General features: G+C 49.2%; 1 protein-coding gene across 1 annotated transcript in view; it reads right to left on the reverse strand.

The window, feature by feature from the left end:
- LOC149367057 (uncharacterized) overlaps positions 1 to 14492 on the reverse strand; it is a 46990-nt gene extending 32498 nt beyond the window's left edge. Inside the window, exons 1-2 of the mRNA XM_089553888.1 lie at positions 14050 to 14492; positions 6996 to 7201 (exon numbers count right to left, since the gene is read on the reverse strand). Coding sequence (XP_089410014.1) covers positions 6996 to 7201; positions 14050 to 14240 — 397 coding nt within the window. The 5' untranslated portion in view covers positions 14241 to 14492. The remainder of the gene's footprint in view (positions 1 to 6995; positions 7202 to 14049) is intronic.
- Positions 14493 to 24493: the final 10001 nt, after the last annotated feature.

Below are 24493 nucleotides of genomic sequence, written 5' to 3' on the forward strand. Positions count from 1 at the left end.
CACCCGATCCACAACCGTTTTGTGTGAACTGCAGCAGAAGATTTTTATCGACAACTTTTCTGCAAAAGGATGCAGCCATTTTATGTGCCCCGATGGTGGAAACCATCATCAACGAGTGCAGTAGCGACTGTATGCTGGCAAAAGTGACCTACCAAAAACTAATCCCAACCACCAGACAGTTTAAGCACTGGTAAAATGTTTAGGAGAATCCTCACAAGATGGAGTAGATTTGTAATAAGGAAGTACCAGGACCCCAGACCAGGATAAATTTTTATTTACCGACGAAGTTTCTGTGCAAGCTGTACAGCTTTCTTTTGTAGCTGTGTGGCTGCTCTAAGGTGGATGCCAATGAGGAATTACTGCCTTATTATAGTATGAACATTGCATAGCGTCCAAGTTTCCACAACCAAAGTTGTATCGACAGAGTCACATATGGCTCGTTGATGACAGTTTTCGGCGGAGTGTGGTTACTGCTTCAACCAAGAAATGCAAAAAACTGTGGCGCTATCTAGTAACAAAAGCTGAAAGCAGACGTGAAGGGAGTGTTGCTTTTCATAGCGGAGCACACTGGAGGAAGCGTAAATTATAATAAAATGCGACAAAATCTCTTGAAAGAAAAAAAAAAAAATGACGCACTTAATGAGATATAAGTAATACTTTAGCAAGATGCAGTAACTTGTTGAGATGCATCGATAATGGCGAGGCTTCACGGCAGGATATTGCTTCAGCTTGCATTAAATGATTTCCAACGCCAAATTACAATTATAAAACCGCCATTTCTTCAATATTATTGTGCTCAAATCTAACAATACTGGCAGCCTTGACGCCATAGGAAGCATAAGAGGGTTCTCACACAGCTTCCACCCTCTTCGTTCGATGACGTTCTACGTCACACCTGCGGTAACTCAGGACGTTCCACGTCCGCCACTTATGAACGTGGGTGGCGCTGATGAACACTCTCAAGGTTAGGTTACTTGTAAACATAAATACCCCCGAAAGCAGAAGATTTGACAGCCGTCGCCATAGCTCAGAGGTAGAGCACCGGACGCGTAATTCGGAGGTCGTGGGTTCGGATCCCACCGGCGGCATGTGGTTGTTTTTTCTTCTGCTTTTCTAATCAATTAGCATTAAGCGATAACATATTAAGTAATAATCTAAATTGATCAACACCACAAATAAATAAATAAATTTAAAAAAAAAATCCCCTGTGCCCTTTGGTTTCTGTGGCTGTTGGCTTCTGTCATACTGGGCAAGGTTTTTTTTTTTTATTTCCATCATAATCTTGTGACATATTTAGGTCAGTTGTCGGTTCCTTTAATAGGGGCCAAATTCTCAAGTTTTACTATAAATGCAAGGGCCAATTATATTCATATGCTTCTCGTCCTCTAATGGTTAACCCATCACCAAACTCATTTACGCATTGAGTCATCATTTCATTTATCCCCTCGTGAACCAACTAGCCCTGACCACTTGTCTTGCAAGTGGGGTAAATGTCTCATTTCTTCTTCAACTCTGATGCACTAGTATCATTGAGACAACACCAGGGGCAGCTGAGCAGTCAGTGTCACCGCCAATAAGCAGCAAGCGAAACTTGGCTATATGCTCTCCTTCACTAATAAACCAAATGCTCAACACTGTGACCACTATCCCCGATAACTCCTAGATGATGCGATGTACTCTCGAAGTCAGCTCAAAACAAGCAGGGGCAGTCCCCCATTCACAACAATGGATGCAAAGAAAAATCTAAGCTTGAGACTGACCGTGTAAACAGATCTTCAATAGCAATTGTGATGCAGAACACATTTCTTGAGTCAACTCTACAAGCACCAAATATCAAAGGTAAAACTAACAGAACACAGTAAAAGCGCAGAACTGCTGTTAACTTAAAGAAACCGCCAGTCCCGCACTTTTCTCAGGCAAGATCACCAGACGTTAAAAACGAAACCAGAAAAACACGTCAATGTAGTCCACCGTGTTACCACTGTGGATGGGAGCCTTCAACAGACAATGCTTGCTAACGAGATGCTGAGGTCATCCAGTGGCCAAGAGCGGTAGTAAACACTTGTAACATGATCACATGTGTGCACGTGGCTGTTGCAGCTTCACATACAAAGAGATGAGCCTATCAAACTTCACTGACTCCGAGTGCTGAACTACAAGTGCATGACTATCTATGATCCTGCTGTTGAATGATAACTTCCACTGCTCCCCTGGTACCCATCCCACCTCCAAGCACGCCCCAAGTTAGGGCTGTTTTGCATGCAGCGATCATCATCCAAATGTATCGCAATTTCTTTCGCTTAGCACTGAAAACTGGTGCAGCTCGCATCACGGTGTCCACCCTGCTGGTCACACAGTCACTGTCAATTAGGCAGCCAAACAATCAATTCACAGCTTCTTAGCTGTGTGACATGAGGAACAATATAGTAGAAGATTTCAAATTACAAGTACACATGCCCAAAAACTTCCATGACTCCAACATTCTTTCCATGAAGGAATACTAGTACTGGAAGGCAATGAAGCATCATTTCCAAAAAGTTTCTAACCCGCTGCATTTCTTGGCTTCTGGGCCTGGCAGGATGGCTAATTAGCATTCAAAATTCCTCCAGCCCTTCATAGAGAAACAACAGCTTTGCTTCTCACATCTTTCCGGAGCTTTTCAGATAAAATGCCAGGGATGCTGCAAAACTTCTGATACAGAACCCAGCAGCAAACCAGCCAATTTGGGAACCTTTTAAGAAAGCACGGTAGGGATATGAAACACTAAAGAACAGGGCATAGCACAAACATACACGGAAAAAGTAGATGAAGTCTTCACTTCGCATCTGTGCATGAGAAGTTTCCCCACTTTATTAACAAAATATACACCAACTAGCCCAACAACTCGCTTATTACAGGTGATGACAGCTGAACAGAAAAAAAAAAGAAGTATGTGTGCCCCACTACAATCACAAAGGAAGAAATCTGAATGAAAGCACTGAAAGCACTTCGCAAACTTGGCTATCTAAAACGAACCTTAAAAAATGCCACGAAGGAATGTAAATTAACTGATTACAAATCACTAGTTCGACCCATCCTGGAGTACGCCTCAATTGTCTGGTCCCCTCATTACGCGCGCGACATTGACCGCTTAGAATCAGTTCAAAAGAAAGCAATACGATTCATCTTTGGCCGCTACGATCGTAAGTTTTCACCTTCTTCCCATATGCACAGCTTATCTTTACAAACTTTAGAACATAGGCGCACACGTGAATGCATCATTATGCTGCACAAGATCGTTCACACGTCATCTGGCATTCAGGCACCCTTCACATTTGTGTCCTCAAGCGCACGTGCAACCCGACGGAACCACCCATTAAACATTGTTCCCTTCAAACCACATATAGATTGTTTCAAATTTTCTTTTTTTCCGCTAACTGTTGAAATTTGGAATGGATTGGACGGCTCAATTCGTTTATTGCCAATTGAAGAGTTTGTTGTTCAGTTGCCTGACAATTTGACCTGTTAATATGTTTTTAATACTTCTGTATTATCTATCTCTATGCTTCTCATGTTATTTGTTTTTACTAATGTATTTACCCACTCCTGCTATGTCTCTTCTCAGAGACAGCAGTATTTGTAAATAAATAAATAAAATAAAAAACAAAATTAAATTCCTTGAAATGAAGCCGGGTGCTTGCATTCCACTTTCGGCAACTTGCACCACTGGGCGTCATACACACAGAAATGGCAAAGCCCATGAAACATCTGCCGCAATTAGTCTTGCAGTGGCTGTACACTTGGGCTGCCCGTTAAGCCGGCAGCCTATGCAGAATGGCATCAACAGACAGGTCCTTGATGTACTACTGCTCACCACTAAACAGTAGACTACCGTATTTTCCGGTGTATAAGACGCACCCACCTTATATGCAGGCTGTCATTGAAAAGTTGGTATATAAGACGCACCCGTATATAAGACGCGCCCCAATTTACCCAGTTAGGCTAGTGAGGATCAATTAAACACGCTTGCGCTGCCATCACGAAATTCACCGTACCTGTGAGAAACTCTTAAGCAACGCTAAGTGGACGAAAGAGGCAACACTCATGCCATTCCCGACCACGTTTTAGAAAAAAAGAAGAAAAATGAAAAACTCTCCCGTATGTTCATAAGAACATTTTAGTTCTACTTAAAACCTTGGAACTCTTAATCTTCGGATGCGCTATCAAAAAGTTCGCCCATTTCTGGAGGCAACGCGACTGAAACATTCTCTTCGTACTAGGTACACAGAGCAAACAAAGTTGTAAAGGGTGTCTGAAAAAAGAACGCCGGCTTGTCCTGGCTTGTCTTGACAATCCATGAAGCGTGATTGTCGTGATCTTTTGGCATTTCACACTACTTTTGCTTGGGGCCTCCGAAACGGTCGCGTGTTTGTGATCCCGGAAGTCATCATCCCCGCCATTTCATGATAAAGTTCACCTAAAAAATGTTGCGCTTGGCGGTCCTCGTATTGAAGTATTAACGGTGTTACAACCGTATCATTGCTAGTGATATTTTTTCGGTAAAAAAAAGCTTGAAAATGAACCTGAGTAATTTCTGAACTCGCAAAAAAAAACCCCGAAAAATTCGTATATAAGACGCACCTTTGTATAGGACGCACCAGCAAGATTTTTGAAAAAAAGTCGCGTCTTATACACCGGAAAATACGGTACCTTGAAGGTAGCCCCTACTTGCCTTGTGCATCTTAACATGGGATCAGTTAGGTCTGCATTCCCCGTCAGTTTTGTCATGGGCGGCACTAGTTGGTTGGGTATTTAACGTCTCTCCTTCCAATACAGTGCACTGCGCCTTGTTGTTTCATGTTACATGTGTACTGTGTTTAATTACAAGTCTTTTCTTAGACTGCATTATGAAATTATTTTTCTTCTCTCCACTATGCAATGCACAGAATGGTGCTTGCTTTTCTGCTTTCAGTAGACTTCGAAACTATGTTGACCGACTCAACAGCATGAAATATAATTAACTTCGTAATGTATGCTACTTCAATCACCGCACTTGTGACGTATAATGCACTGCTCTGCTGACTTTGTACTGCCAAGTGAGGGTTTGAGAAGCCACGTCAAGCTGTTCTAGGCAGCTTTTGACTATGGATATCACAATGAATTTCTTCTGATGCAAGGACATCTCCGGCTTCACAGAGCCAAACACATGGTGACTGATCAACTCAACGTCTAAAAGTTAATACATGCTGTGCTTCAAATCTTTTACAGGAGCTGTCGCAGTCGCTCAGTGGTTATGGCACTCAGCTGCTGATCCGAAAGACGCGGGTTCGATCTCAGCTGCCGCGGTCAAATTTCGATGGAGGCGAAATTCTAGAGGCCCGTGTACTGTGCGATGTCAGTGCACGTTAAAGAACCCCAGGTGGTCGAAATTTCCGGAGCCCTTCACTACGGTGTCCCTCATAGCCGGAGTTGCTTGGGGACGTTGAACCACAAAAACAAGCTCTTTTTACATGTTTAATAAAATCAACACGGGTGTAGTGGGCCTGAAAGTGTAGTGGGCCATGTGTATCGTGAGGGCACTATGTGCAACAGAAATATTAATCCCGAAAACCTTTAGCTTGTGGAAAATTCAGCACCTATGCCTCCCTGGGACCCATCGATAGAAAATTTGTAGAATAAACAGCACAATAGGACAGCATGTGCAGCATACATAAATGGAGGTGTAGTGCTGTAAAAGGCTCTTTCTTGGCTACCTTCAGAAACCTGCGTTATTTCCCTCAAAATGATGGGAGCCAGTGCGAGCATGTTTTATGGTGGTGGTCAGAAATCAGTCAGAGCATTCATGTTTCAATAAGTGGCAAAAGCCCTTTTAACCACTCCACTTATTGGCACTTGTACCAGTGCAACCAACACACATAAGCACACATTTGAGCGAACAGAGGGCTCTTCTTCCATGCTTTTGAAATCTCACAATTTCCGCTGCATTGGACATTTCCCAGCACACAGCTACAAGTTGAAAACACAGCAAAAGATATTTAAATCATGTTCTGGGATGGTATTCTAAGCGCTTCGAAAGAAATTCGTGACACGATTAACACTAGGTCTTGAGAGGACATCGCCCTGCTGCAGTATTCCAAGACAGGTATAGACGGAATAAAATATCTGAACCCGCCTTTCTATGTCTCGAACCGATGGGACCACAATTTAAAGCTTTATGAATTTCCTTTTAAAGGTGACGTACTCCGTTATTCCTTTTTTCTGCGAACAGTTTGCTAATGGAATGCTTTGCCACCACATATGGTTAATGTTGTACCAAATGAAGCCTTTTTTCACGCGTTAGGTGCATGACTTCTTGTCAATGAATGTGAAAGTGCCTCCCTGCTGTAATGTCGAAAGGCGATGCAGGTACCAAATAAACAAAAAATTCAGGGGGCACTTTGGCTCTCTAATGTGCTTCAAGGCGAAAGCGTTTCCTGGCACACTGTTTGTTTTTATTTACTTTTTATTTTTTATATTTTGCTTTTTAATTTTTTTATTTTTGCTCCTTTTCTTATATTTGTTGTTTTTATTTTTATTTCCATGCCTTATTTTTATTTATTTATTTTTTTTCCTTTTTCTCACTTTATTCCTTTTATTTTATTTATGAAACCCATGCATTCACTAGATGCGCCTTTATTCATGCTCAGAACCTTGAGCCTTTGTGGCGGAGTGGTAGCGTCTCCGCTTCAAATGTCAAAGGCCTTGGTTCGATTCCCACCCTCGGCGCCGTTTCTTTTCAAGCAGTGACGCCGAAAGGCGGACAAATGTGCCGACACGGCTGCCAACGCGTTGGTCGACACGGCTGCCGACGTGTCTGTCGACACGGCTGCCAACGCGTCTGCTAACGACAGTATAAGGCATTAAAGGCTTTCGCCTTAATAAACAAACAAGCAAACAGTAGAAATCTGCAGCTGCTAGCCAGTGGTCCCGTCTTCAGCTTCTTGTCTTTTGCGTGAGTGAAATGAGGAGGCACTCACTGTTCTGCCGGTAGATGGTGTAGAGGTGGTCGAGACGGGAGCGCACACTGAGCAGGAACCAGGCCTGGGCCACCAGGATGGCCACCCCCAGCAAGAAGCCCACCGTCTTCACCATGGAGAAGCAGCCCTCACTGTTGCCACCACAACAGCTGCCACCCGGGTGCGGGCCACCGGGAAGCACCAGGCCACGGGCGCCCCGCAACCGCCTGCACAGAACACCACCACCGCAAGCCAAGGTGAACCACATGCTCAGTACAAGCTATCCAAAATGGGTCATTCTGGTCAAAACATACGGTTTATGGCTTATGGGGGTAACGTCCCAAAGCAACTCAGGCTACGAGGGACGCCGTAGCGAAGTACCCCGGAAATTTCAACCACCTGGGGTTCTTCAACGTGCACTGACATCGCACAGTGTCGTGTCCGGTCGCTGTGTTGAATGCAGCGAAAGACGCACACGGTACTTTAAGACTTCGTTTATTTAAAGCCGATGAGGGTGCGACCAGCGTCGACCGAGGCAGGAGCCGAACTGGCCGCCTGAAGAAAGGAGGGAGCGGAGAAGCGTCCACGGGAGGGAGTGGCTTCCCAAAACAGGAGGAGGATGCGGGGGCGCACACACACAAAAGCAATAAGGGGACACAACACTTCCTTCCCCCTTAGAAAGTTGCCTGGTATCGTGCAGGGGGTCGGCGCTCACGCGTGGAGGCGCGCTGGCTTTGTGCGCTCGGGGGAGAAACACTTGTAGGCTGGCTGTTGTTCGCTGTGTCTCCTAGGTCTGTCCTGGGCGAAGTCTCTTCTTCCGGGAAGAGGTGCCAGGCTATGTGGGAAGATGGTGCACGTGTTCTCTCCGCTGGCGGACAGCTCTCAGACGGCGTCGTAAATCTACGCAGCTGGTTGAGATGTCGGCGTGCTACTGTGCCATGTATGTTGACGAGCCAAGAGCGCAGGCCTATGCGTCTGACAATTGTAGCTTCCTCCCAGCGTGGCTTTTTCAGAAACTGTCGGGCGAGGACGCGCTGCCCCTCATTAAGCGTGCCGCAGCGCGGAATTGCTTTTTCTTCCCGGAACGTCTCTGCCTTTGGCTCGGGGAGGATGGCTGTGAGCTGGGTTCGCATTTCACGCTCGAACATCATTTTCGAGGGGGTCTCGCCTGTTGTGCTCTGAACCGTCGTGTGCTGCTTGAAGAGAAAGCGCGCAAGGCGGCGCTGCAGCGAGCCTGTCTGATCTCTTTCAAGGGCGCGTTTTAGCTCGGCTACGTAGCGCTCGGCTTGTCCGTTTGTCGCTGGGTGGTAGGGGGCCGATGTAACTGATGAGATCCCGTTGTCGCGATAAAACTTGAGGATCTCCGCAGACACAAACGGTGTTCCGTTGTCCGACACTACCTTGCGCGGCAGGCCGAACGTTGCAAATAGTGATCGGAGGTTGTCAATGACTGCTGCCGAAGTCGTCTGTCCCATTTGCCTTATCTCAAGCCACTTTGTGTAGGCATCTACGACCACAAGGAAAGTGCAGCCCTCAATTGGTCCTGCAAAATCAATGTGCAGTGTGTGCCATGGTGTGTCTGGCTTTTCCCATTCTGGGACAGGAGCTTTCGGCGGGGCGCTCCGGCTGCTCTGGCAAGGCTTGCATTCTCGCACCACTGTTTCGATGTCGTTGTCAATGCCAGGCCACCACATGTAGCTTCTGGCACACTTTTTCATTGCAACGATGCCCCGATGTCCGGCGTGGATGAGAGACATAGCTTGTGCGCGTAGTTCTCTCGGCATCACAACTCGGGACCCAAATATGATGCAGCCGCGATGGGTGCTCAACTCTGTAGCTCGCCTGCGGTAAGCGTCGAAGTTGTCCCCTTTGAGTTTATGCACGTTGCCTTGTTGAACAGCTGTGTAAACTAGCCGGAGAGCTGCGCACTTCTGCGTAGATGCTGCAACTGTGCCTGCTGTAAGCGGAGGTTCTGGCAGTGCTTCGAACATCAGAACGTCTCCTGGTGGAAATGGTTCGTCAACAGTTGCGTCTAGTGGCAGACGGCTTAGCGCATCGGCGTTTTGATGTTTACTCCCATTGCGGTAGACCAGAGCGTAGTCGTACGCTGAGAGTTTGATGCACCAACGTGTCATTCGCGGAGACAAAGTTGGTGGCATAGGCCTTTGTGGTCCCAGAATGCCCAATAGCGGTCGGTGATCGGTTATAAAGGTCACCTTCCGGCCGGCAATGTACTGGTGAAAATGTGTCGCCGCGTAGACGATGGCTAGCCCTTCTTTGTCAAGTTGCGCGTAGTTGCGTTCTGCTTGCGACAACGTACGTGAGGCGAAGGCGATGGGAGCTTCCCTTCCTTGCTCGTCAGTTTGCGATAGAACCGCGCCGACTCCGTACGGTGATGCGTCGCAAGCCAAAAGCAGAGGCTTCCTTTCGTCGTAGTGGCGGAGGACTGTACATCTTCGAATCAGGTCTTTCAGGGCATCGAATGACTGCTGATGGCGTGGCGACCATGTCCATGTCACATCTTTCCGAAGGAGTTGGTATAAGTCGTTGGCCACGGTAGCTCTTTGTTCCAAGAACCGGTCGTAGAATGTCAAGAGTCCGAGAAAAGCCTGTAGCTCCTGCTTGTTTGTTGGAGCTCGTGCTTCTGTGATCGCTCGCACTTTGTCCTCGGTAGGGTGAATGCCTTCCGCATCAATTCGGTGTCCCAGAAATTGCACCTCTGGCACCGCAAAACAGCACTTCGATTTGCTTATGCACAAATTAGCATTTGCTAGCCTTTCGAGAACGAGCTCTAGGCGCACTGCATGCTCTTCAGTGGAAGTGCCACTGATGATGACATCGTCAAGGTAGACACAAACTCCTGGGATGCCCTGAAGCACTGTCTCCATGAATTTTTGAAATATGGCCGGGGCTGCAGCTACGCCAAAAGGCAGTCGCTTGACTTTGTACAAGCCTTTCAGTGTGTTAATTGCCAATAATTCAGCAGTTGACTCGCTCACCTTCAGCTGCTGATACGCCTGGGTGAGGTCCAATGTGCTGAAGACTCTTGCGCCACGTAGTACACTGAATACTTCTTCAGGTGTCGGTAGCGGGTAAGAGGACGCTTTAGTCGCAAGATTGACGGTGCTCCGGTAGTCTCCGCAGAGGCGTATGGTTCCGTTCTTCTTGCGAACTACGACAAGTGGTGTGGCCCATTCTGAATGCTGCGTCGGCTCGATGACACCTTGCTGCTCCAGTTTGTCCAACTCTTTTTCAACTGAATCTCGGAGAGCAAACGGCACCGGCCTGGCCTTCAGAAATTTGGGTTGCGCGTTGTCCAACAACTCCAGTGTGACCGGGGGCCCTTCGTTTCCTGGAATCTCTTCCGAGAATACTCTTTCGTATTTCTCTTGCAGTTGCTCAACCATGTTCTGGCTCGGCGTCTGGTGTATGCCGCATATCATCACGCCTAGTGGAGAAAACCAGTTTATCCCTAGAAGGCTTGATCCTGTGCCCTTCACAACAAGCAGAGGTAGCGTATGGGTCTGGCCGTTGTAGTTAACCTGCACGTTGGCAGAGCCCAATAGTGGCAGATTCTGTCCTGACCACGTTCGCAGGTGCGTGTCGTCTTGTTGCAGGGCGGGTGCGTCAGATGGCCATGAAGTTCGGAACGTGTCCTCACTGATCAGAGTACAGGCTGCGCCGGAGTCCACCTCGAACTTAAATCAGCTGGTGATGTACGCTTACTTCTGTAAAAATCTTCGGTCGCGTGCCGAGATTCATGGTGTTCAGGTCGTACAACACAGATGGTGTTGCTGATGTTGTTCCATGGAGATCAGATAGCGGCGTATTCTCTGAGGCGTTGACGCTGTGATTAGGCTGGGAAGGTGACTTTATCTTGGCAAGTCTCCGTTTCGTAATGCATGCTCTTTCGATATGCCCTCGCTTGTGGCAAAAATTACACGTGGCTGACTGGAATCGACATCCCTGGGGGTTGTGTTGGTCGTCACACCGCCAGCAGCGTTGTGCCTTTTTGACCGATTTTACAACAACAGAAGGCTTGCGCACCTGGTTGCTTGTCTGGTGTACCGGCTCGGTGTTCCGGCGAATCCCTCTCTGCTGGTGACCGGCGCTCTCCGCTCGAACGGCGATGTCGTAAGCTTTGCTGAATGTGAGGTCCTTCTCAGCGAAGAGGCGCTGCTGCAGTGACTCGTCACTCAGTCCGCACACAAATCTGTCGCGTAACATCACGTCCAAGGGAAGCATGGTGGTGTTAGCAGAAGAAGCTGCGTCTCCCTCCTGCCCGGTAGCTGTTGTCGACAGCGTTCCAAAATTGCAGTCGGCAGCGAGCTTCTTGAGCGCGGCTACGTAGGCGCTCACAGTTTCTCCTCCCAGTTGATCTCGTCGTTGGAAGCGAGCCCGGCTGTAGACCTCGGATGGCCTTGGGTCGTAGTGCTTTTGCAGCGCTTTTACGATGTCGTCGTAAGACACTGCCGCTGGTGTGCTTGGCTGAATAAGGGCGCAGACAGTATCGTAGGTCTGCTCCCCGCACAGCGTCAGCAGGTTGGCCCTCTTCAAGGCTGGGTCTGTGATGTTGTTAGCTTCAAAGTAGAACTGAAGGCGTCCAACCCACGATGACCACGATGAGCCGTTGAACTCTGGTATCTGATTGGGAAACCCTCGCGTAGCCATGGCTTGTCAATAGCGTTGCGTAGCGCGGGTCGAATCCACTTTCTCGTCGCCACTGTCGTGTCCGGTCGCTGTGTTGAATGCAGCGAAAGACGCACACGGTACTTTAAGACTTCGTTTATTTAAAGCCGATGAGGGTGCGACCAGCGTCGACCGAGGCAGGAGCCGAACTGGCCGCCCGAAGAAAGGAGGGAGCGGAGAAGCGTCCACGGGAGGGAGTGGCTTCCCAAAACAGGAGGAGGATGCGGGGGCGCACACACACAAAAGCAATAAGGGGACACAACACACAGTAAGTACACGGGCCTCTAGAATTTTGCCTCCACTGAAATTACATCCCCATCCATCCACCCCTATTCCATCCGTCCCCTAGACTAAGGCGAATTTTTTTTTTTTTGTACAGAGAAGAACATTGTTTAGAAGAGGAAAGGCGCAGTCTTTGCCACATGCTCAGCAGACATCTGAACTGTGCCACGAGGGAAAGGATGGAGGAGGGAGGAGTGAAAGGTCACAGAAAGAAGCAGTCACTACACTGGAGGCCTGCACATGACGTACAACCACCCGGAGCAGTTTAACAAGCATTGACATATTTTTCATAATTTTGTGGTGCTCATAAAATTTATAATGGCTTTTAAATGTGGTCACAATAATGTGGAGGTAATGATTGTTTTCCTTCATTCCTTCATAATTTCAGCATTAAAAGATTAAACAAGCAGTAGCATCAGCACAATAACCTCACTGCGTACATCTGGAATGCAGTAAGATCGTGCTAGGACAGCATGGAGCTTGAGCCAGTGGCAGCCAGAAGGGCTTTTCGGGTCTCAGTAATGATTGAAATACCCATTAAATGCTGTCTACTGCTCCACATTTGGCCCATGGCCCACAACCTAACTGCTGGACTACCAGCGCACAATCTCTTTTGGCACACAGTGCGACTGAAATCAGTTACTTTTTCACCTAAGTAGTATATTCAGGCCTCAAGAAAGGGAATTCGTTAGTTTTCGAACATGAAAGACCAGCGGTAAGTTTTTACAACGATGTGGAGAATTCCATACAAAGTGTCAGATTTGTTAGAAATAATAATATCGAAATGTTCTCGTGTGTCAGGTAAACACCCTAGGGATCGTGGAATCGCTTTGTGCTTCGAAGATTCACATTACGCTCGAAATTGAGCAAGAACAATTATATTTTCACTCGCGGCAAAAGCTGTCTGCACAAAAACAGCAGACAAAGTGCTACCTAGCTAACTCTTACGTAAAATATTATTTACTGCATTTGCTACATGGTACAAAAAAGCAACTTATTTGCAACAAGAAGCGTGCTCAATTTGACTGAAATAATGCATCACTGTTAAGTGCTCCAGTTTCTCAGAAAAAGCTGTAAGTTTGCCGCTTACACAATTGTGTACAAAGTGCCTGGAAGGGTTAAGCACAACATACACAACCTTTGTCAACAATATACAACCTAAGTGGATTGCATCTACGCTGTGTACTCGGGCTTTCCAGCGCCCCCGGAGCCCTGAGCTTGTAGGCACAAGGATGAGTGTTATGTTGTGTTGTGTTTTATGGCACACAGGCAACTGAGGCCATCATGCGCCAAGCACAAGCATATCGAACACTGGTAATGCAAAATGCGCCATAGTGCATCGCTCTGAAGAAAACCCTGTGGGCTGTATACTTCTGACTAACACTCTACTTTCCCTATTGTAATCAACTCTTTTCCCCTCCCAGTTTCGTCACAACATACATCCTCAACCCCAAGTTTGGGTCGGTGGTCCTCCGCCGTATGAAAAGCACGGTCTCTTTGCTACCGTGCATACCCGTGCAGTAGCCGAGTGTGAAGTGGGACAACCTTCAATGTGCGCTGAGCAGTTTTCAAGGCCTTGAGTGAATTGCTAAGTCAAGGACAGGTGTGCTTCGTGAGGCTGATCCAGCAGAACTTCAGCGCAGCAACAGCCAAGACTTTTACGCCGCAGGTAGCAATGTGTCTTCCACTCGAGCGCCGATAAGGCTCAAGTGGTGGGCAGGAGCAGCGAACCAGATCAACGAGCATCAGCAGCAAAAGCTAAACAACACCGGTGCGCAAGGCAAGGCTTTTCAGATAAAAGCTGGCATATCACACCGTTCCGACAACCGGCCCATGCCGTCACTGCTGACAGCATGGCTGAGAACCCTTCTTCCTAGACGTGTCATAAGCGTCAGGATATCTCACCAATCGCGCCTGCCGTCATTTATCACTTTTGGCCCAAATTACGCAATGTCAACCATGCGAGCTAGGTATCCTGAAGGCAGCGTTAATAAGCAAGAAGCACTTCTGACGTTACCCTGCGAAGCTAGCGTTTCGACATGTCCTGGAGGCCTCCTTGCAGTGAATTAAACTGTTCGCTTTCGAGTGGCCCCAACGGACTTACTTTCGGAAGCGCACTTTGCGCTTGGGCGGCACTAGTTGAAGCGGCTCGGGCTCGGACTCGCTCTCCGAAGAAAGCTCGAGCAACTTGGCCGCCTCGCTCTTGTTTTGCGTGGTTCCATCGCGTCGGAATGAGTCCGTGGTCGGGGCACCACTGCCACCAGTCCACTCTTGAAACGGTAGCTCTTGGGACATGCTGCCGGCAGGGCCGCGAGCGTCAAGCAACACCGTCGTTGCTACCGCCACATCGTCAACACACTGCACATTTTGAACACTTCACTCCCACACACACAGCGACAGGCACGCACACTGCAGCCAGTTTTCGTGAGCTCGTAGCGGCTGTAATGTGGGGCATTCACTTTACCGCAACATCTGTCACACAAACTTGCGCTGCTTGCACTACACGGGTAGCGCACTTATCGGCGTGACTGATCGGCTTTGTGTGGGCGCCGGATTGGCTCGGATTGACTGCTGACGCTGCTAATTAGCATCTAGAGCTACTACGTACACAGGAAAGAGCAGAATATGACAGATAGAGCGCAACTATCAACTGAATTTATTGCATTCACACGCTCAAAGAAGAACGGGTAAGAAGGAAGAAAAAAGAAAAAAAAGAAGAAGAGGATGACAAGTCAGCAAAAGCCACGGATAAAATTCTTGTCCCTATCATATAAGGTGACCGAGGGATCGCTATCGCCTTTTTATTTGTATTGGAATGCTTCTAAAAGTTCGCGGGCTATTTTGTTTTTTACTCTTGCCAAGAATCTTGAAGTCTTTGAGCATCGGGTCACAACCAGAGCATGAAATGCAATTTGGGCGGGCAAGTTCGCTTGCTCCCCTGCGCGTTCGTTGACGCAGCGCTCTATCTGCCACCTTCTGCTCTTTCCTGTCTACGTTTTTTCGTGTGTGCAACGCCATCCCAAGAAAGTTGTGCACCAACTCGCCCAGCAAGAGCAGTGAAAACATTTATTTATTTTTTTTTCAAAAGGAAGAGTAGGGGATGGGGATAGATAGATGTGGAGCTTCAGTGGTCGGTCTTCCCTAGTCCAGGATCCCGTTGGCCTCCGCCGCTGCCTTGGCCCTCGTCACCAGCATAAGCTGTGTGCTCGGGTTGGAGTCAGCCAGGAGGGCCTCCCACTGCTTTAGACTAGGGCTATTTAAGAAGTTCTACATTACTGCCACTACCCCCCCCCCCCCTCCCACCACCACATGCCACCTATACCACAGGGGAGACTCGTTCCTCCATGCACCACGCGATGCTTTGGAACAAGACCTACTGCGTGCTTTGGAGCAGCGCGTTAGGGCGTTGGGGTCTGGAATATTTAGCGAAGTCTTCTATAATTTTTTGACCGACACGACCCACTTTATAAAGTGAGGTGTGCTCTCTAAGGCTGCAACCCAAGCTACAGCTAGAGATCGCTAGAAGCAGGCTTCGCAAATCGACACTGGCCATCATTGCACATCATTGATGACCAGTTCAGGTTTTTGCTTGGACAAACCATGGGTCAAGCGAAGGAAGGCTAGACACAGGCCGGGCCAACAACTGGACACACCTTAATTTGGTTCAGTATGACTGTACCAATGAGAGTAGTCCTTGCACTCAATTAGCACTTTTTTGTATTTTTGGCCAAGCGCTTGGTCCAGTGCTTGTCCTAGCCCCTTTGCAGCATGCAAGGTGTCCAAGGTTAGTTCTAGCACTCTCTCAGCATGCAAAACAATGCGTCCAATGTTCTAGCCTTTTTCAACATGCATATAGTATATATATACCCCAATCTGGTCACACTGCTCAGTCTCGACAATCGGTTCCCGTGATAGCCTCCACCGCATCCGAGCGCCACGCCGTTGTCTGGGCGGTTGCGAAGTTCCGTCCAAAGGTATATACGGTGGCCACTTTACAATGATCACGGACAACAGCCCTCTGACTTGGTTGCAGTCCTCCACTCATTTCAATGCGAAGTTCACGCGCTGGCTTCTCCAGCTACAAGAATACAATTTCACTATAGTGCATGCATCGCCACGGCTCCGCCCATCAGGACGCCGATTTTTTTTTTTTAGCGCCATCCTTTCAGTGACGTCTTTGACGAACCTGCGGACTGCGCAGGCCGACGATATATATCGACCTGGCTGCCGTGTATAGTCTACTCCCGCAGCGCCGTTGCTGCGACGTGCACTAGCAAGCTGCGCCGCACCTATCGACTCACGGATGGTCTTCTGTACCATATGTAAAACTACAGAGGCTCTGTAGTAAAACGGCACCGTGGTCGGCCCTCCATATGGTTGCCAGTGGTTCCGGCAACTCTGCGGCTTCATGTCTTGCGCGGCTTGCACAACGCTTCCACGGCAGGCCACCTTGATCGCGACAAGACTCGCGCGCGTCTCGGAGCGCTTTCGGTGGCCTTATATGGGTCATGCATGACGTCCGACAACACGTGGCGACGTCAGCTTCGTGCCAAACGTGTCAGTACCCGAAGCCCCAAGCCGCGCCCCCTGCAGCCTGTCCCGCCAGCCATTTCGCATTTCGAACTGGTAGGGCTAGACTAGGCTAGACAATTGGGCCCGTTTCCCATGACGCGCGCCGGCAGGGTATGTCCTGGTTGCCATTACTTCTCTAAGTGAGTTGAAGACCTACCCGTCCCCGACACAACAGCCAGTCACGCCGTCTTGCCTGTGAAACGGCATCTCGTTTTCCAGCACGGTGTGCCAAGACGTCTCATCACGGGCCGGTCGCGATAATAAGCGACAGCCCCTCGCTCTTTTGGCATTCGGCACTATACCACGTCCGTCAACCACCCCGAGTGCTACGGGCTCGTGGAGCGTGTTAACCGCAAACTGACTGATATCAAAGGGACTGCTTTGTTTCCACCCCCCCCCCCCCCCCCCCCCCGGCAAGTTGTTACCGTATGCCGTCCAAGAGCGCGGGGCGAGCGCGAGAAAGATCGAAGAGAATAGCCGCCGCCGGTCGGGCTTTGTCGTGGCTCCTGCATCCCTCGGTGATTTCTGCTGGGCGGGCCCGTGAGGCCGTAACATTATTTTATCGCAAGTACATGGGCCAAGATTATGCATTGGTGTCGGCGTTGTCCATTTTCATCCACGAAGTTTGCAAAGTGGTTAACGTGCACGGACGTCGCACAGCACGTGGGCGATTGCGAATTTCGATTTCATCGAAGTGGTGGCGCTGCGGCAGCCGTTTTATTCCTCGACATTAGTCTCAGCAGCCGAATTAATCTGGCAGTGCGCAATCGGACTAAAAATTCAGGGGAAGCACTTAAGTCACCTTACGTGCAGCACGGCGAAGGCGAAAGCCTTTGTGCCATCCTGCTGAGCTCTCTGGAACGCTTCTGATTCTTCATTGTGTGCATCACGTGACTTGGCATGACGTTGACTTGTGACGCCACATGTTTGATTGACAAGTTCGCACGGACGGACAAGCTGGCGAGACACCAGCCTAAAGGCTTTCGCCTTAAAAATGGAGCACTGGCATTTTTTTACAGCTACAGCTGTTAAGCGTCCGTTCCTATAGCTTCGCTTCTTAGTAGGATGTTATCTTTCGGCGTCTGCGTAACAAAGAGGAAGGTATCACGTGAGCGGAGAAATGCGTAAGCAGTAAGTGATTACTACAGGAGCCGTCCAGACGGCGGTTACCGTGGAAGGAGCCGCGTACGGCGAGAGCGTAAGAAGGCGCAAAAGGTCTGTAGTTGGCACGGGAACCACCCAGAAGATAATTACCCTGGAAGGACGAGGCGGGTTACCAAGGTAGGAGGCTTTCTGGCGAGAGCGTCATCATCATCATCAGCCTGACTACGCCCACTGCAGGGCAGAGGCCTCTCCCATGTCTCACCAATTAACCCGGTCCTTTGCCAGTTGCGGCCACTGTATCCCCGCAAACTTCTTAATCTCATCCACCCACCTAACTTTACGCCGGCCCCCACCATGCTTGCCTTCTCTTGGAATCCACTCCGTTACCCAGGACCAGCGAGAGCGAGAGCGTAGGAAGGCATAACCAGAGGACCGATGGTTAGAACGGTAACCGTCCGGAAGGTAGTTACCGTGGAAGAAAGAGGATGTGGCGAGAGCGGGAAAATCCCCAAACGGAGTATGATTACCATGCCGAATGGGCACTGAAACTTTTGGACGTCCCACAGATGTCTTAAACGTCCACAAGACGTCCAAGGGAGTTTCAGTGTCCATTAGGATGGAAGGAGAAGGTTATGCCGAGAGTGTGAGAAGGCGCAACTGGTACATGGTTGCCATGGGAACCAACCGGAGGCTGGAAGGAGAATGAGGGTTGCCGTGGAAGGAGGAGGGTGCGGCGAGGGGAGGAGGTTATGGCGACAATGTAGGAAGGCGTACCACAGGAACCATTGAGAACGTGATTACCGTGGGTGGAGAAGGAATGGTATGGCGAGAGCGGAGGAACGTAGCGCAGTCCATCTCCGACAGCTGCTGTGAAACGCGCCGCACGAGAAGAGGATCATCGGCGGCGTTGTGCTTCTGCAGAGCGGCGGACTGCAGGGCAGACAGAGACGAAAGACGGCTATGAGTGGAAAAGTAAAAAAAAAAGGACGCCCTATTACTATACAGATGCGAGGTCGCTGCCATATTCTCAACCACAGCGTATCGTAAAGTGCAAAGACCTGAACAGCTGTCGCTGAATCTAGCGTTAACCAGAGGCACTCGTCCTTTAAATTTTTTCCCTTAATGGTGCTACACTATAGAAAGCAGATAAAAAAGAAGACACAATGGAACATTATTCCCCCCCCTCCCTCTTGTCTTCTTTCTTGCGGTTTTATACACCTATACTATTGTCTTACACCAACAAAGGAGAAGGATGACAGCACTCTGAGTTTTAGATCCAGTTCACACTAGGGGATCCGACTGGCAACAGGAGCTTTCCGAACGCTTCTGGTCGAAGTCTATGCAGAATCAAATGAATGGTCACTTGATACGAGCAGGTTATTCACTGGTGCTCAGCCTTTTCTAAAATGTGGAACCCTCCTCAAACACCCAAATCACGTCTTGATACGGAACATCATCGGTGAACGGCAAGGGCGTCCGCAGAATTTTTTGCAGGGGGGGGGCGGGCCCATTGGTTGTTGGCGCCGGAGGGGGGGGGGGGATATGTTCGTAGCAGAAAGGCACTATTTGCGGAGTAAATTGATGTATTTATATATAAATAAAAATTAAGTTAAATACACACATGAAAGAAAAATTACAAACAGAAAATTAAAGCGTGGCTAGGAGAGATATATTGGAGTTTATCTACGAAGAAACAATCAAAATTAATAAAAAATGCAAAAAGATACTGCCACTTCGTGGAGAAGAGTGCTCAGCCTTGCTGCATACGGGTTCTCGACTCACCCGGATTGATGACCAGCACACAGCACAATATGTTCACGAACACGCAACTACAGTCACTCAGTCAGTCTTCCTTGAACAGCAACTGTAGGCGCCTCCGATTTTTCTGGGCAAATTGCGTGATTACACGGGTGATAAATTCATTTCTGTGCTTCATTACACGCTCTCGGTGCACACTCATCATACACATTGATTAGAAAAACGGTTAAACGCGTACGTTGAAAACAAAAGATGACTATATATACAACGAAAACTTATTTACAAGATAAATGCACGCTCGCAGCTTCATACACCTCGCTCCATCTTGCTCGCGCATCCGCACAGTCGAGCAACCGCACACTGCTCGCCGCTCGCCGTTTTCTCGTCCGCTGTCTTGGTTGTTCTCACCTTCGTTGACAACCGGCCACTAAAAACACCGAAGCACAAACACAGAGGCGCGCACACGTCACACGTACAAGGGCTTACTTGCCGCAATATCCCCGCATGCGCATTTTGGGGGGGGGGGGGGGGGGGGGGGGGGGGAACGCCGCGCGACTTCCGAGGGAAAGGGACACTCGCCACTCCGGTCGGAAAATTTGGTTTTGTGTTTTTATGGGGTTCAGAGCCCCAAAACGACTCAGGCTATGAGGGACGGAGTAGTACAGAGTTCCGGATAATGTCGACCACCTGGGTCTCTTTACCATGCACTGACATCGCACAGTACATGGGCGCTGTTGTGATTTGAAGCCCAGCCAGAGGGGACAGGCGAGCCAGGCAGGCGCCATCGGGCTGCGTTGACCAAAGGCGCTGGTTTTCGGGGAAGACGCAAGGAACACTGGTGTGGGGGCGCCTCTGGAGTCTGCGTCGCCGTGAACAAAAGCAGCTAATCCCCTTTTCCGAAGAGTCTGAAAGCGGCGCTTCTACCGAGCTGCGCTCTCCCGTGGATCAGAGGAGACAGCGAGCGGCGGCGGCGCCAACTCATCGCCCGCTTGCCCCTGAGCTGCCCGACAAAGCGGGGGTGGACACGGCTGATTTGTCCTTCCCCCCTGAAGAATTCATCGGTGGCCGGCGTACGAACGTATCCTGATTATAGCTAGCGACGAAGGCGAAAACAAGATGCCCCGTGCACTGTCTGCCTCTGTGTCGCTATCTCTCTAAAGATCAAAGAAACAGACACCCATCTCAAGACGACTCGAAACACATGCTCGCCGGTGCCCCTGTATGTCTGCAACAGGTCGCCCTTTTGTAGAGCTAACGATGGCGTGGTTTGAAAACGGCGAAACGACGCGCGCCCGGACGCGGCATTTTGCAGATGTGACCCAAAGCGTGGAAGCAGGGCTGCTTTTAGCCTTTTGGCTGAGCACACCACCGCCCCTGGCGTGCGACCATCGCTCATGGTTCGAGTGAGTGATTTTCCAGGGGGGTGCAGCCGCCCCCCCTTGCCCCCCCCCCCCCCCCCCCTCCGGACGCCCATGGTGAACGGGTCTGAAGTAACATGGAATAACTTTTCTGCAATTCGCTACAAAAAAAAAAAGCTAGATACAAATATATGCCTCACCGCATGGGTGGAGCAGCATGCGCGGGGAAGTGCGAATAATTAATGAAAAGCAAGAGCGCACATTAGTTAATTATCACCTCAGCTCTCTTGCCCCCAAAGTCGACATCTAAACGTCTGCTTAATCGAAGTTCTTTCTTTAGATTCGATTTGAAATTTAGTTCAGGAACACCTAAATGCTGCCACTCTTACCAAGCTAGTGGGCTTCAAGTCGCTGCAAACCTGCACACGCCACCAGTGCACGAAGTCTTCTATCAGTTAAGGTACATATTGGTGTAAATTCTTTCTTTAGATTAGGCTACTTGGCCGCACCTTAGGGGCCATCCAAAAATTTAGCTTAAAAGAACCCTTAAGCGCTGATCACTCTTACCAAGCTAGTGGGCTACACACACCAAGCCTGAGCTCCCCTCATAGCCTGAGGCGCTTTGGGACGTTAAACCGCCATAAACCACAAGCCTGAGCATTGCACCTACAGAAGATTCTATTAAGAACTGGCCTTCCACCTCCAGGGCCTGAAGTCTTCTGATTAGAAAAAAGTGTTATTAGACGTTAACATAGGAAAGGCGACGAGTGACCAGAGCGGTAAGGAAACACGAAAATGGGCAGTGCACATAACATATCTCGAATTAACTACAAAATACAGTATTTACAGATAATGAGTGGGCTATACAAACAATGCAGAGCAGCGATGTGTATTATAGTATAAACAATAACTGCTAATATGAAAGATGAAGGCATATACAAACATATACAGCAATGCTATGCTAAATGTTTTTATGCATATAAGTAGGTACTGTGTTCAAATTTGTTATGCGTTGTGATGCATACAGATGATATGATTTTTTGACACTAGTGTTGAAATATGGCCTGGTTACGTATACCAAGTATAGGCCCGAAAACAACTCTGACGCGCCCGCCCACACGAAAGGGCAAGGCCACTGGCGCAGGAACTCCAACACCCCAAGACAGAACAGCTTCTCAGCCAGGAAGCTCCTTCCAGAACGCTCTCTCTCTCCACTCCTCCTCTTCACAGCAGCTAGCGGGGCGCGTACGTGACTAGAAACACGTGTCTCTTTAGAGGTCAAATTGCGGAGCCATAGGTCATACGCTGAAACTCGGCGGAGGGGGTCATGATAGGAGTACAGCTACCGCTCTAATATGCAGACTCAGAGTCGAAAATGCGCGTTTGAACGCCAGCACACGTCCAAACCCAGGAGCGTTAAAAGAACTCCTGGACCGATCGTTCCGTGGAACGGCAAAACAGCCGGTATGCGGGAGAAAAGCCGGTTTGAGCGGTAAGCGGCGTGCTGAAAGATCGTCCTTCTAGAGGAAAGAATACAATGCAGCACTCACTTTTGGTCCATGAGGCTTTAATGAAAATTTTTGATATTAAATTGAGGACAGGGCAAAGAGCCGAGTGTTTCAGGGAACAAACGCGTGCTGATACCCCAGCCGAGAAAGGAGGAAATAAGCCGTATAAGGGAAGAGAACTGATGATGAGTGGGGAAATCTTTATTTCACCCTAAAACGGGGGACCAATCCAAGGAAAGGTTGCACTGGCTAAGAGGAGATCGGTGGAGACCCTTTGGGATGTTGCGGCATCCACCACGCGCTAGCTAACCTTGGAGGTCGCGTTTCGACGGTGGCGAAACGCAAAAGGCGCCCGTGTGCTGTTAGATGTCAGCGCACGTTAAAGATTCCCAGTTGTTCGAAACTATTCCGGAGATATCCACTAAGGCACCTCTTTCTCTCCTTCTTCTTTCACTCCCACCTTCCTCCCTTCCTTTACGGCGCGGTTCAGGTGTCCGCCGTGATATGCGAGACAGTTCCTGCGTCTTTTACTGCTTTCAAAACCACTAATTTAAGATAACGGATGGTTGCTTAATGTATGTGAACAGATCCTAAGGCAAGGCAAACGTCACAGGGGGCAGCCGATAGTCAAGTGGGCGGATAAGATAAGGAGGGTGGGGGATATGGGTACAGTGACCTAGAAAGGGGCAGTGCAGCGGCCGCCAATCCCCGCGCTGCACCCGCGCGACCCTGGCAGCGTCGCCCGTAGCGGCGGCGCTGCTGTCGACCAATCTTTCAAGCGGGAGCAGCGAGCGCTCGCGTTTCTCGGAAGAGCTCGGATGATTTTGGCGCGCGAATGCTTTCCTTCAAAACTACCGTTTGTAACCGTTTCATTCATAGTCATTCGTTACATCGAAGTCAAGCTCCTCCATGCGTCGCCGCCTCAGCTCGTTGCACTGCCCCTTCTAGATCACTGTAGCGCTGCTGTCGACCAATCTTGAATGTGGTTGCCGGTTGTGCACGCGGGAATGGACGCCCGTTGAGCTTGCTCGGCTGTGTTTCGCGTTTTTTCTGTGAATGTTGGTCACTACAACGCTCGAATGGCTCAGAAGCAACGCCTGAACCACTGCTTCGCACCTGGGTGCAGCACAGGGTACTCCCGAAACAAGCAAGCGGCCAAACTCTCATTATTCAAAGCGCCAGCTGACCCGGAGAGAAGAAGCGTGTGGGAACGTAACCTTCGCAGAGGCGACAGAAGACTCACACCGGATTGCGCTGTTTGTGAGTTACATTTTGAGCAGCATTTCATTGTCAGGGACTATGTTCATAATATTGATGGCAAGGAGGTGCGAATTCCACGCGGAACCCCGACGCTCACACCGGACGCTGTTCCGACAATTCTACCCAACGTTGCTTCATATTTAAGCAAGCGCTTGCCTCCTAAAAGAAATGAAAGGAAGAGAAAACCTGCAGAAGATGTCATGCCTAGGAAAAAGCCACGACTGAGTACAGACGCGCCCGACGTCGTGGAAGAACCCGTTACCAGCGACAGCGCGGTTGTGACCATTGCCTCTTTGAGAGAAACAACGCTGCCCGATAAGTACTGGTCGTTTCATGAGCTGCGTAATGCTGAGGGCGTGTGTTTTACGTCTTGCGCAATGAACGCCGGCACAGGTGACGTGAGAGTAGAAAAGGCAGTGTTTATCACTGTAAACAGCGATGGTGTTTTCTACTCAAGAACATTTGTGCTAGGAAAGCTCGTAGCGGAGGCGGCAGTGGTTACGATGCGGGATGCAGAAACCGTATTGGATCAAGCGAGTACCCTGCACTTGCGCAAAGGCGCAGCTGCTCATTCTGATTCTTTGTTGAGCAACCTTACTACTAACCTGCAAGGCCAAATTCAGCTCAAGTGCGGGTCTGCCTTCAGTATTAAGTGCCTAGGAAGCGTACAGAAGGAGGGAACGCCTTGCATCAGCTGCAAGTATTTAAGAAAGGCCCTTGTCACGCGGCAGTCGCGGCTGAAGAAGCGTAAGGGAGCATCCCCAAACAGCCGTGGAAGTACCGGGCGAAAGCTGAAAGTATGCGCGCGCAAAAACAAGAGGCTCTTGTTGAGGCTAGGCAGCCTTCAAAAGGATATTCAAAAACTGAAAAATGAATCTGCTGCAAGTACTGAAGAGACACTAGCAACAAAGATAAACTCTCTACCTCCAAAACAGCAGCTTGCCGTCAGACAGTGCTTCGAAGCAGCAAAAAGGAAGAGTTCATGTGG

The sequence above is a fragment of the Amblyomma mixtum genome, chromosome 1 (genome assembly GCF_055824585.1).
Source record: "Amblyomma mixtum isolate Tamu chromosome 1, ASM5582458v1, whole genome shotgun sequence".
Taxonomy (NCBI): Eukaryota; Metazoa; Arthropoda; class Arachnida; order Ixodida; family Ixodidae; genus Amblyomma; species Amblyomma mixtum.